This window comes from Aptenodytes forsteri, unplaced genomic scaffold (genome assembly GCF_000699145.1).
Source record: "Aptenodytes forsteri isolate BGI_AS27 unplaced genomic scaffold, ASM69914v1 Scaffold92, whole genome shotgun sequence".
NCBI classification, from domain to species: Eukaryota; Metazoa; Chordata; class Aves; order Sphenisciformes; family Spheniscidae; genus Aptenodytes; species Aptenodytes forsteri.
In genome coordinates, this window is record NW_008794581.1 from 49,815 (window position 1) to 62,778 (window position 12,964).

At 36.5% G+C, this 12,964-nt stretch overlaps 1 protein-coding gene across 2 annotated transcripts in view; it reads left to right on the forward strand.

The window, feature by feature from the left end:
- Window positions 1-12,964, forward strand: part of PAPD4 (poly(A) RNA polymerase D4, non-canonical) — a 49,948-nt gene that overhangs the window by 27,367 nt on the left and 9,617 nt on the right. For both annotated transcript variants that reach the window (XM_009272457.1, XM_009272459.1), the window contains exons 10-11: window positions 1,428-1,471; window positions 8,974-9,110. In XM_009272457.1, the coding sequence (XP_009270732.1) occupies window positions 1,428-1,471; window positions 8,974-9,110 (181 nt within the window). The remainder of the gene's footprint in view (window positions 1-1,427; window positions 1,472-8,973; window positions 9,111-12,964) is intronic.

Consider the following 12,964-nt stretch of genomic DNA (forward strand, 5'->3'; position numbering starts at 1 on the left):
CTAAGGTTAGTGCAGCTTGAGTTTATTTTGTAGATACATCAGTGTCTTGTACATGAACTTTCCTCCAGGTAACAGGTCCAACTATCTTGTACACTAACAAAAGGAAAACGCGTGTGGTGAATGCTAGTGGTAAGTGGTAACTTTTCCCCTTAACTCCGTCCTTTTAGTATAGCATACAGACCCAGATAAAATATCAATTGCTTGTATTGTTCAGATTTTGTTGCCTTTTATTTTAGTGTGGCAGAGAACTGGAAATTATCCAAGATGTTGCAGAAATAAGATGCTTTTGCATATTTCTAAACACCCACAAACAAAATAAAAATATTGTTAAAGCAGCTGTGATCATATTCTTAGCAGTCCTGCTGGTTAATATAGTATACTCTTTGAAGATATCCCAAGCATGTTCTGAGAATTCTGTTCTGATTCTTAGTCTCTATGGAAGAAGGATTCTGCAACATCTCATCCCCTGTGAGACCTTGTCTGAAGGGTGAATTAAGTCCCAAGTCAAAGTCCTGTGTGTTGAACTTAATTATCATTCTCCCCAGTGAATGATGTAGACCAATTATTTAAAAAAAAATATGCTGAAGGCATGATGTTAAAGTTTTAGTATGAGGAATGCTCTGACAGTTCTGTAGCTGCTCTAAGGCTTGAGTGGGATGTGAATACTTTGGGATTTTTTTTTTCTGTCTACCTGTAGGACCACCTAACCTGGGAGATAAGGTTTTTTCCCTGTCATTTGTATTGTGCAATAGATGCTCTCCCTATCCATGACTTTCATAAAAGTTGTAATTGTTTAGTTAATTTTGTGTTTGTTAGTATCGTTAATGTCTGCATAATCTTTATAACCTGTTTGCCATTTAGTAAACCAGCTAACAGCATTAGACTGTATTTAGGTATTTTATGGGGATTTTGCTAGCAATGCCTACTAAATGTGTTGGGCATTTTATCTTTACGTTACTTTCGGCGACTCAGTATGTAATATTTTGCAGCTGAAGAATGTGTACTTTTGCAGTATCTGGAGACTTCCTATGCTGTGACAGAATTATATTGTATTAGATACAGGAAAAAAAAGAGTGAAGCTCTGATTTTTCCTTTAGCAAATCTATATGAGTTTCTTATAGCCGTGAATTAATATGAATTTTAAAAGTGAAGTCATACCCAGCTGCTGCAGAATTTTTCATGTCTTCCTCAAATAGTAGTATCTTAGTAACAGTTTCACTTAGCTGAATTAACTCCTTATACTACTATGTACAAAATATAGTAATAGAAAGATTTGGTGAATAACCTTTATTTTACAAAATGCATGAAAGTGACGTTCTTGATAGATGTTTTTGAGATGGAATTTCAGTCCAGCCCTTTGTAGTTGATATGATATTGTTTCCTGTGAATTACATGAATCACAGCAACTTTAAACTTTTTTTTTATAGCCCTACCTGAACCCATCCTTCCATCCCTTCAAAAAAATTACCCAGTAAGTGTTTCTTATGAATTTACTACATCATATATGTGTATGAAGCTGCTTATCTAAAATATATGAAATCTTAAGTATCTCTAATAGATTAAGTTAAACACAGTCTGTAAGCCTGGTCACTGATACACTAAACATAAGCCTGAAAAAGGTTATTTGCTGCTTTTGATAATTTCTTTAGTGAAAACAGTCTATTATATATGAGAAGATTTCACACACAGTTGGAAACGAGTGCTAATGAGAGCTGCTGACCTAATTCTCTTTATGCTGGCCTGAAAATATCCCTGTGTCATCTGTAACTTTCTGATTCTTATTTCTTAATATGTTGAGTAGTTTTTCCATCCAACTGTGGTGTTTCAGAATTCCATACTTCCCACAGCTGTTAAGATGCCTGATATTTCTGGGTGCAGAGGGTGAATGATATGTGTTTACTAAGGAGACTTTTGAGACCTTACAAAATTGGGCTTCAGTCCAACAAGAAAACACCTTTTTGGGACTTTGCTGTTATGTTCAGATCATACTCTGTTGATTTCCAGAGAACTCTGTGATCCTTTGATCCTCTGCAGAATTAGGACTGTAATTAGTGAGACTTAATCTAAGGAAGATTATCTAGAAATAAGAGCTACCCTCTTAAATATTTGTCTGGGAATAAAAGAGCTATTGCGGAATAGTTCTATGCTATAACTTATTTACAGAAATTCCTCAATTCCTTCCTCCTTACCTTTCCTCTCATGTGTCACTTTTTAAATTTTTCTTTATTCATAGTTTCCATAGTTTGATGTCCCTGTCTATGTATGGTTTTTAGTGTTGCTGATAATTGTGCTGAGGTAGTATCAGAAAGCCTGTCTTTCTTTTGCATATATTTCCTATAATGCTGAAATGGGAATATTTGATGACACTGTACATCAGGGAGAGAATACTGTGGTGTCAGCCATTTGGGGTAATTAGGATAATCAAGATGCAGAAGAAAGCTTTGAGCTATAGTACACTGCAGTTTTATTTCTATTTTGTAAACCTATTCAGGCATACCTGTGCTAAATTTTTATGGTCTTTATTTTTCCCTCTGATTTTTTACTGTGCTATATACCTTCTAATTTCTTCATTGTTAGTGCTCAAAAGCATGTGAAGCCGTTTTTAAATTTCTTGTACACTTAGCTTTATCTGATGGGTTTTTTGAATTGCTAAATTTGTTACTTATGTTTGCTTAAAGCTCATATGCTGTAGTATTTTAAGTTTTGCGTAGCATCTAATTTAAAGAAAACAGCTAAGAATTGGTAACTTTTCACTCTTGTAATAATAATGCATACATTTATATTTGTAGTGTTTGAACTGTATAAAGGCCCTCAGAGCACTATACAAATATTAATGGCTTAAATGATTAAAGCAAAAGTATACAATACCATAAGCTGAAAAATCTAATGAATTTGTACTAAATGTAAGGTTTTATCTTGTGTCATGTGGAAGTGGTAAATCACTTGCAGGTTCCTGTGTTTCTAGAACACTGCTTAAGAATAACATTTTTTACCCTGTGTCAACGTAGATTTTTTTGTTGTTGTTTGTTATCTTGCCTTTGGAGGATGGACTAAATATTCTAGTATTGTTAATAAAATAAAAAGAATATTTTATACATGCTTACTATAAAACCAAATCAAAATTATGGATTAAGATTTTTAAAAAATTATGCTAGAAATTTGCAAATATATTTTTGGTCTACTGTCTCCATTAGGAAAATAATTAAGTGTTTAAAAATTGTGAAAGTTACAATTTCTGAATACTGATATTGCGAAGAAATTTAAAATGAAAATGAGAAATACACCACAACAACTCTGGTCTTGTAGCTTGCAGTAATAATTACAAAACATGAGCAAATGTCAGTATCCAAAGAAACCATGTGTTTTGTGGTTGTAGCTGGTCAAAGCTGTGTCTCCATCCTAGTACTACACAGAAATACCGCTTCTCTCCTTCAGAAACAAACCACCCTACATACAATCTGTTTTTTTCAAAATCAAATCTGCAGCTTTTTCTGCAGCCTGAAAATACTTCTGCACTTTGAAGGAAACTGCTTGTTTTAAATTGTAGGTGCTGTGTAAAAGAGACATGCTTACCTTGAGCGAGAAACAAAAGGCAGATTCTGTGACTCAGTGTATCCCTACTGCAGATGTGAAGGGTGAGAAGTCCTGGAAAGCCACCAGATCTGCCCACCTATGCATTCGGTTGCCATGGGGGAGCCTCCAGCTGGCACTGAGATGACGTGTTTTAGTTTAAAGGGAGTATTGGACCATATCAGATGTGGGGTTGGATTCCTGCCCCCCCCCAGCCAGATGGGGTAGATGAGAGTAGCCCACAAAATGTGTGATTGATTCTGAAGTCTATATAGAACTTGCCTCCAAGTTAGGACTTTTACAAATGAGCTCTGGAGAACCTGTGGTGTCTTAGGCCACTGTGGCTTCTGGTTGTTTTGCCTGTGTGTTTGCCAGAGGTGAACATTGCTGCAACTGCGAGTCAGAAGGGAATGTGTGCCTGAGTCTCCAATGTTCCAGAGCAGCCTGGTGTACTAGCTTAAATCCAGATGGAGGTGGGTCTCCACTAGTGCTCTGGACTGTGAACTTTGTGGACTCCAGCATGGGCACATTTTTGTTTCTGCTGCCTCAGCTTCATGAGCAGTCATATCTTGCAAAGGGTGGGGCAGAAGATGGGATGGTGCTTACTGTAGCTCCTTGTCGTGGTTTTGGCAAGGATAGAGTTAATTTTCTTCCTAGTAGCTGGTACAGTGCTGTGGTTTGGATTTAGTGTGAGTACAAAGTTGATAACACACCGATGTTTCAGTTGTTGCTAAGCAGTGCTTACACTAGTCAAGGACTTTTCAGCTTCCCATGCTCTACCGACTGAGAAGGCTGGAGGTGCACAAGAAGCTGGGAGGGGGCACAGCCAGGACAGCTGACCCAAACTGGGCAAAGGCATATTCCATACCATATGACATCATGCTCAGTATATAAACTGGGGGGAGTTGGCTGGGGGGCGGTGACCGCTGCTCGAGAACTGGCTGGGCATTGTTTGGCAGGTGGTGAGCAATTGCATTGTGCATCACTTATTTTGTATAGTCTTTTATCGTTGTTATTGTTATTGTTATTATTATTTTCCCTTCCTTTTCTGTCCTATTAAACTGTCTTTATCTCAACCCACAAATTTTACTCCCCCCCCTGCCAATTCTCTCACTCATCCCACTGCGGTGAGGGCGGGAGCGAGTGAACGGCTGTGTGGTGTTTAGCTGCCTGCTGGGTTAAACCACAACAGTCCTTCATGCAAGGGAGTCAGTCCTTGGACAGACACAGTTTGCTTCACTCTGAGTTGCACTTTTTTAAAGTACAAATATGAGTTAAATGTCCATTTGTAATACTGGGGAAGGTTATTTTATGTCTGCAAATATAGATACCTATCAAAAATGGCAAGATACTACAATGATGTTGCCACTGTAAACTTTTTTGAAGGAAGAATCTTGTACAGTCAGAGTTAAACTCATTATACATCAAGATATTCAAATGTAAATTTTTTTTATGTACACTTGTGTTACTTGCCAGTGTGTAAGATGGAATGAGCATATGTGTAAGCATTATGTAGCTTAGCAACATGTTGCTGAATGCTAGTGTTTCCTTGAGAAATCAGCCCACCAAAGTAAAGATTAGAGATCTAGCAGAAAAGGAAAAAAGATTTTGGGGTCCCTTTTTCTGGGGTATTTTGAAATCATGGATAGCTCATTTGTATTTGTTGCTCAATCAGATCATTAATTTCTTTTCCATTTCTTAAGATGGCATGAGGCAAAGACACAGCAAGCAAATTAGGGATTAGTTTTAAAAGAAGCTGAATTTTTTGCCTTCTAGAGCAAGTTAAGAAGGGAAAGCTTACAGGGAAGGTCTACTCAAAATTAAGCTAGTTTGAAGGATGCTTTGTAATTCTATTACCAACCTCCCTTATGTGCAGAATCTATAAGCTGTACCTTGTTCTGCTTATCTAGTTATGCCCTGAGTCCCTCTGGCAGGAAGAAAAGTACTGTTATCCCTGTTTTACAATAGGTGAACGAGGGTGGGTTGAGTGTAATGGATTTTCATGGGTTGTCTGTGGTAAAGCAGAAGAATGAGCCTAGGTATCCTGTGGCTGGTTTGACCTCTTGTTCACTGGACACTGAGTGATTGCTTTGTTAAGAAATGACTTTAAACAAACTACATTGTTGGTTATTGATATATTGAATATTGGTATATCTTGACAGAAGTTTTCATTAAATCTTCCCCATACTCAATTTTAAGTAATAATTAATTTGGTTTTACATGTAAAGCATTCTAATCTGGTAATAGCAATTTCTTCCATAACAAATTTTCTGTATTTCAGAAAGATGAAACACTTCCTTTTTTTTTTCCTTCTACACGTGGTGATCAGCAACTTGCAGTATTTAAAAAAATAAGTTGACTAACAATATCAGAAACATGTGATAAACAGTTTGCTTTACTTAGTATAAAAAAATCTTCTTTTCTTCCAGAAAAGTCTCTTCAATCATGCTTTCCATTTTGTAATACTTGGTTGTCTTTTTAAGAGTCATTTTTATAGTGGTATAAGCACCAAAACAAGTGGAGATGGGAATTATTTATATGTGTGTCTCTTAAACTAGGTGGTTGGGTTTTTAAATTATTAGCTGCTATAGACTGTAACTTGCGTTTTGACTAGAGCACTTGTATAGAATAATATGTGTTTATTTTTTGAATATTTGCCTTTCTGAGTAAGGCAAACTGATTTGCCTGACTTTTGTGAGGCAAGTGTATTTAATATACATGGTAAAACTTGGAACTGTAGGTTTCATGAAATTGAACTTGCTTTTGGAAAAAAAAAACCCTAAACATCATAATTTTAGATTGCAGAATTGAAGAGTTTTTTAATCCTAATTACTAGATGAAGATTTAGAAAATTGCCTTCTAATGCAGGTTAGGAATTTTATCTCTTCTGCCATGGGTGGGAATCTTTGGAATGTGGTGCATTTCCTGCTCCTCAAATGAGGAGTCTTTCAGTTTTACCACTGCTGCTTGCATGACTCTTGATCAGTTGCAAACTCAGTGGAGAAACAGACAAACTAAATATCCTGAAAAATGCCTTCATCTGGACTATGCTTCTATCATAATCACCCTTTTCAAAATACAGATTTGTGATTTTAAAACTCTGCAAGGTTTTGTAACTTCCTATTTCATTAACTGCTAACAAATCTCGTTGAAAAAATATCTTTGGATAAAGTTGTATTTGATATCCTTTTGCCCTTTCATTTTTTCTGGATGTAAGCATACACACACAGGCACATATGTATTCTCCTTTTTTTGCTGTAAGTTTTATTACAACTATATTTGATTTATTGTCTTTTGCTATTAGTATAACTGTTGATTTATTTTTTCTTATTCAAATGATGTACAAACACTTATAAAAATTAATTAATTGTGATCAATATATGAAACATAAATAAAATGTACTTAAGGCCAAGATTGATAAGAAAAAGCAACATCCTCTCTAAGTATATAGTAGTAATAGTGCTCTCTAAGTATATAATAGTTATAGTGCTAAAGAAAATAGCTTATTTATTATTCTGAAAAATAATATCCCAAAGTCTAACTTTTTAGCTGCTCAGTATGCCAACCTCACTGTGGTGGCAGATTTTTCTTGCAGTTGAGAAGTTCTCAGGCATTTGAACATTCAAAGCATTAAAAAAAAAAAAAAAAAAAATCTTGTTTTCCCTTTCAAAAATGTCTGCTGCCTCCAAACATTTACTTATTAGTCTTAGCAGACATCTGTTATAGTAATATCATTGTGTTTCTGTTTTGTATTGTTTGGAGATCAGCAGCCCTTGTTCTCATTCTTTTTTTTCCCCCTGTGTCGATTTCTTCGTGAGCTGTTATACTGCTAGTACTAAATTCATTTGTTGTGACTCTTCTATGGGAAGAGTGGGGATGGGCAAGGAGTGACTTTCACTCTATACATGTCTGATTACCTTTGGGGTTAAAACTGTATATACTGTATAACATAGGAAAGACTGTTCCCCTTTTAGATCTTTATATGCTGCATATCTGCTTTTTATGTCTGCCTGTCTCCGTGTTTTTGGTGTGTTCTGTTGGATTGTGAGCTGTTAAATTCTGAGCTCTGCTAACTATAATAATACTTTATATGCAAAGTTGTATCACGTGAGAAGAAGACTTGAAATTTTTCATAGCTGGAAGAATGGCCTTTTTTCCCAGAAGGTGTTGTGCAAGGTTCCAGGAAGTTTTGCCAGAACTGGCAAAAGAGGACGGGAGTCCCAAACTTTCCAGTCCTACTGGTTTGATTGCTAGCTAAGTATGCTAACCATACTTTTCTCAGAGGGAGCACTGCCAGCTGTGAACCTGGAAATAGTATTACAGTGTATAGTGCTTCCAGTGATATTTAGTACTAGAAAGTTTGAGTTATGCCTGACACTACTTTTTAAAATAACAAAGTAGTGGGAGTGGAGATACACTAATGACTGAATAGGTTCCTGAATTTACACAGATTTATTTCTTTATGTGAATGTAAAGCTTGCTCTTTTCTATCTTGGGTTCATTTTCCTTAAAATACACAACATTGCTGTAAAATGTAGTATCCTGGTATTACCAGGTTTTAAAAATTGTATCTCTAGCAAGAGAAGATATGTTTTTCTCCATGTACCCCAGTCTCTCAGAATAACGTAAAAGATGCAATGGACACCCAAACAGTATAGCAGGTCTAAAACCATGTTAATTTAGTCTTGTGTAGATTCCTTTTTAAGCTGGCAATAGTGACTTTTGCTTATAGCAAACCTGACTTCCCCCATCCCCTTGCCCCCGAAGAAAAGCATACTTCAGCTTAAACGCTGCATTCTGTGTATTCAGGTTTTTTGTATAACTTTTTTTTTTATTCTTTCAGATAGGTTGGCTAGAGGAGGTGCTGCTGCAGTCTTTGAACTCATTATGTGGGAGGATGCAGGTTCATATTAGAGCCAGTGGGTTTGATATGCAATTTCAACTCTGTGCTGTGAGAAAAATAAATCAGGCTTTCCTTTAGGATTGTTTCCGTACCACAGTTATGGGAACTTGGCGATAAGTTCATTAGCTTCACCTACCCTATCTCAGTTCAACTGCAGCCAGCTCAAGTGCAGGCTATCTTAATCAGCTTCTGCTCATGTGGTCTTACTAGCATGTAAATGCAAGTCCAGTTCAGAGATTCTCCCATGTTAAAATTCTTTAGCAAACAGAAGGCAAGGGATGGTCTTGGACACTCCTGTGCAAGATGATTCTACCTGAGTTCAGGGGGAGTAACTAGTATCCAACAGAGGACCACGAGAGAAATAGAGTCCTTTGCTTGTAAGGTGTCCTTGAACTTCTAATAAGCAAATCATAGGCAACTTTTTTGTGAAAAATATATGCACCTAGATTAAGGCGCTGTGTGTGTGTGTATATACATACTCTCTGATTTTATTTTGACAGGAATCTTTTGATCCTACTATGCAGTTGCATCTTGTTCATCAAGCTCCATGTACCATTCCTCCTTACCTCTCAAAAAATGGATCAAGCCTTGGAGATTTGCTAATAGGCTTCTTCAAATATTATGCCACAGAATTTGAGTAAGTAATAAGCTCATCTTAGTGTTTTAGAATATGCAAAACTTTGATTCCTTCTATTCAATATAGCAACACTTTTATAACCCTTCAAGAGAAAGAATAGCAGTAATGCAGAAGTGGTAACTGACAGAGAGGAAATGGGTGAAAAGACTAAAAAAGGACCAACAGGAATGCAGATAAAGAGTGTCTGACATCTTTTGCTTAGCCAAGCATCCTATCCTGTAAAATAGCTGCCAGAAGTTAGAGCTTTGTCCTTTAAAAATAGCTGGGTTTTGTTATATTACACTATTCTAAAACTGCCTATCCATGGGTGAGAAAAATCTGTTCTTCTTAGTTGTAGTTTAAGGTATTGATTGTGATATGAATTATTTGGACCTTCATAGCTGTGCTTGTCTTCTGTCACCCCGAGTCAATGGAGGTAACTGACCAGTTGGCTCCTTACTTTACTATAATATACATCGATATAGGCCACACCTAATGAAGAATTCTCCCATATATAGTTGGTTCACTAGCCTTGTTGGTTTGCTAGAATCTGGGTTTAATTTTGGCATCTGGACTTTCTTGTAGAAGAGAAGGAGAAGCTGAAGTTGTGAGGGCATCTGAGAAGGCTGTGGATTACAAATATTTTGCCAAATTGTCACTCGAGAATTTCTTAGAAAATGTGCTTGTCCTTATAAAATATTAAATGGTTGTATTTCAATAAGGTTAAAGAACTTCTAAAGAACTTGTTTCTGAGGCAGTTGGTTCATACACGTTGCTGTCCTGTGTATTTGCATCATATCCATTTCCTGGAAGGGGAACAAAATGTATAACTGCTGGATACTCATAATTTTTGAAGAGTTCATATTTTACTTTAATGTAAGAAGTGAACAATCATTAAATCCTTATAAGAAAACATCATTGGGGTGTGCACCACATATGGAGTATGTAAGCTAAATCCGTATGGCCTGTGGCAATTCATGAACTAATTGCACTTTGTGCATGCTTAAGCCTGATTCTTAGAGATTTTCCTTCAATGATCTCTGCAGATAAGGGAATGGTCTTTTGTCCTAAAAGTTTCTCCTGAGTACCTGTCTTTTCAGCTGGCAAGGTGCTGTTTGCTAAACAGGTAAATTAGAAGACACTGCTGGAGGATATCCTCAAGTTCCTAATTTATGTGGGACACTAGATGCATCCTTTACGACTTGTCTGTATAACGACAACTGTAAAAAATAGCCATTAGAATTCCTGTATTGGAAACATACATAGCTGAGAAGTCATATCAGGCAATGACGCACCTAATGCAGCAAGCTATATTATTTTTAACTCTTTCTGCTACAGAAATAAAACTTAGTCAGGTGTACTGTTTACTTGATCATCTGTGTATCCCTGACAACTGTAAATCCTTTCAGAGCAGGGTGTGTGTTCTGAAGATACTAAACTTCCGTCTAGTTTCATAAAAACTGGTAATTGGTTGGAGAAGAGAAACCCAAATTAATGCCCATGCTGGAGAAAAGGCGGGCAGAACATAGTATTTAAAGATTTTTGTGTGTGTGATAGCCAGCCAATGAGAACAAGTACAGTGTCACGCTATCCACAGTATCTGTTATCTTTCCTTTGAGGTTGCTGATGGAAACAACGTTATAGCTGGGTGGGAGTGAGGATAAGAGTTAAATACACAGAACACAGGACTCTGTTAGTTCTGCCTTTCATGGAAGGAACTTGTATTTTACTCCTGAATGTGTTGAATATTTTCATTGCTGTAATCAATATTCTTTTTTCAGTGTTTGCTTTCCCTGTAAAACATTTACTAGTGTTTTCATGTACAGAAGTTTTGACGTTGTATTTCAGATATTGTGATTATTAAGTTAGGTCACGTTTAAATGACCTGTACTTTCACTATTGAACTGCAGTCTGTTTGATAAAAAGATTACTAAAGAGAATACTACTTCAATTTTCATAAAAGTGACTTTTGTAGATTCCTATCTATGGAGTAGCACACAACACTGCCAGGTTTGATACACAGGATCTGTTTTGCTGAAAGAACAGCATGCAGTCAAGAATGATCAGATCATGTGTGAAGATCATCATTTTGGACAGAATAAGTCATTGACACCACCTCCCTGGAATGCGTAACTGATCAACTGTTTTATATGTCTTGGTCAGGAAGATGAAGGGAAGATAGAGATACATTGTTTTAAACTTCCCCTTCAGTCCAGCAAAGGCCAGTAGGTATTTCAGTTAAAATCTATGTTTTATTTTACTTGATGTAGTGAATAATATTTAAGGTCAGGATGGACCCAAAGAGTAGGGCACAAAGGAAGAAACAGGAGCGGCACAAAGGAAGAAACAGGAACCTTGCGTGCTGTGCAGCCATGAATAAGTTTATCTCCTTGTGCTGTGTTTTTTTCCCATATGCTTTTAATCTGCTTTATTTATTTAGAATATAAGCTCTTTCAGAAAATTGCTGATTACCATGTATTTATACAGTGCATATTCCACAGTCCTACTCTGAGATTTTTGCTGTGTCCATAAGAAGTAATTTTTATCCCCCTTCATAAGTTACCAGAAATATGATTTGGAAATTGCTGCATAAATTGGACTTACACACTACATATGGCAAAGCTTGATTTGCTGACATGGTTGTATAATTAGCTTGCCGTAACAGTTCAGGTCTGTATAATATTTTGCATGATACAGCTAGCTAAAAGTATAACTCCATTTTAACTTTAAGTATTTCGAACTATCAAAGGTCCACTGATCACACAGTGAATGTGTCCAAGTAAAAAATGTATGGAGGTGTTCTCAAAAGAAAGTATTTGGAAACTGGTCCATGTTTACCAGGCCCTCTGGAGAGAGTGTCTGATTTCACTTCTGCAGCCATGAGTGAAGGCAGCAGGTTTTCACTTGGCTGTCTCTTTACAAAGTGAGACCTTGAAGCCAGGCCTTGCTCCCCTGAAGTTACTGCTATGGAATCTAGAGATTGTCCTTTGGGACTGTACTTCTCTTAAATTTATTGTTTCAAGTTACGTAGCAGCATATGAGCAACTGATTAAGTTGTATTTGGTGGACGTGATAAAAGGTTGGTTACATTATTGTGACAAAATATAAAATACAGTTGCTCACAACTCTCTTCAGGGTAGAATTGGTCAGGTAATAAAGGGATCATTTTTTAATAGTATATTGAATTAAATATGCTTGCAATTTGTACCCATCTTAGTGTGTTTATGCAAGTGGCTTTGGCATATAAGAACACTCTGGAAAAGATAAGCTTTTTAATCTGTTTGTAGTGTATTCATACACACTTAGACCTGGATATGCCTGGTCTTTTTCTTTCAAGTTCTTCTCTTTTCCATGAGGAGCACACACCTAATATGGGCAGTGACACCCGAAATGACTGATAATTGAAATAGCTGTTTAAATGTCGTTACATTTATGTTAACATTATTGTTAACTTATGGATTGAAAGTGTGTATGCAGAGAATATTTGCTTTGTGTTGGCAATAACGAAGTTACTGTGTGCAAGCCAAAATGGTTAAAATTGATACACAAATTATTTGCTATTGGTAAATAATCTCTAATTCAGGCTGATTTCGGTACCAAGGCAGGGTTACTGAAGGCTTAGTGAGACTATTAGACAGAGTAGTTGTTTTCAAGCTTAAATAAAAAGCTGTTTAAATAGCTAGAAATGTCACCTTTTTTGTTGCTTTTTGCTAAACCAGTGTATTATAAACACATTTATCTTTTTGCTGAAGAATCAAGCCAAGTATAACCTAGAGAAAAAGAAGTCGAGAAGAATTACATGTTTGAAGTGAAACAATATTGCCTGGTTTAACCAAACACAGATCAAATACTTTGTTGTGTCACTGCTGCCCCCC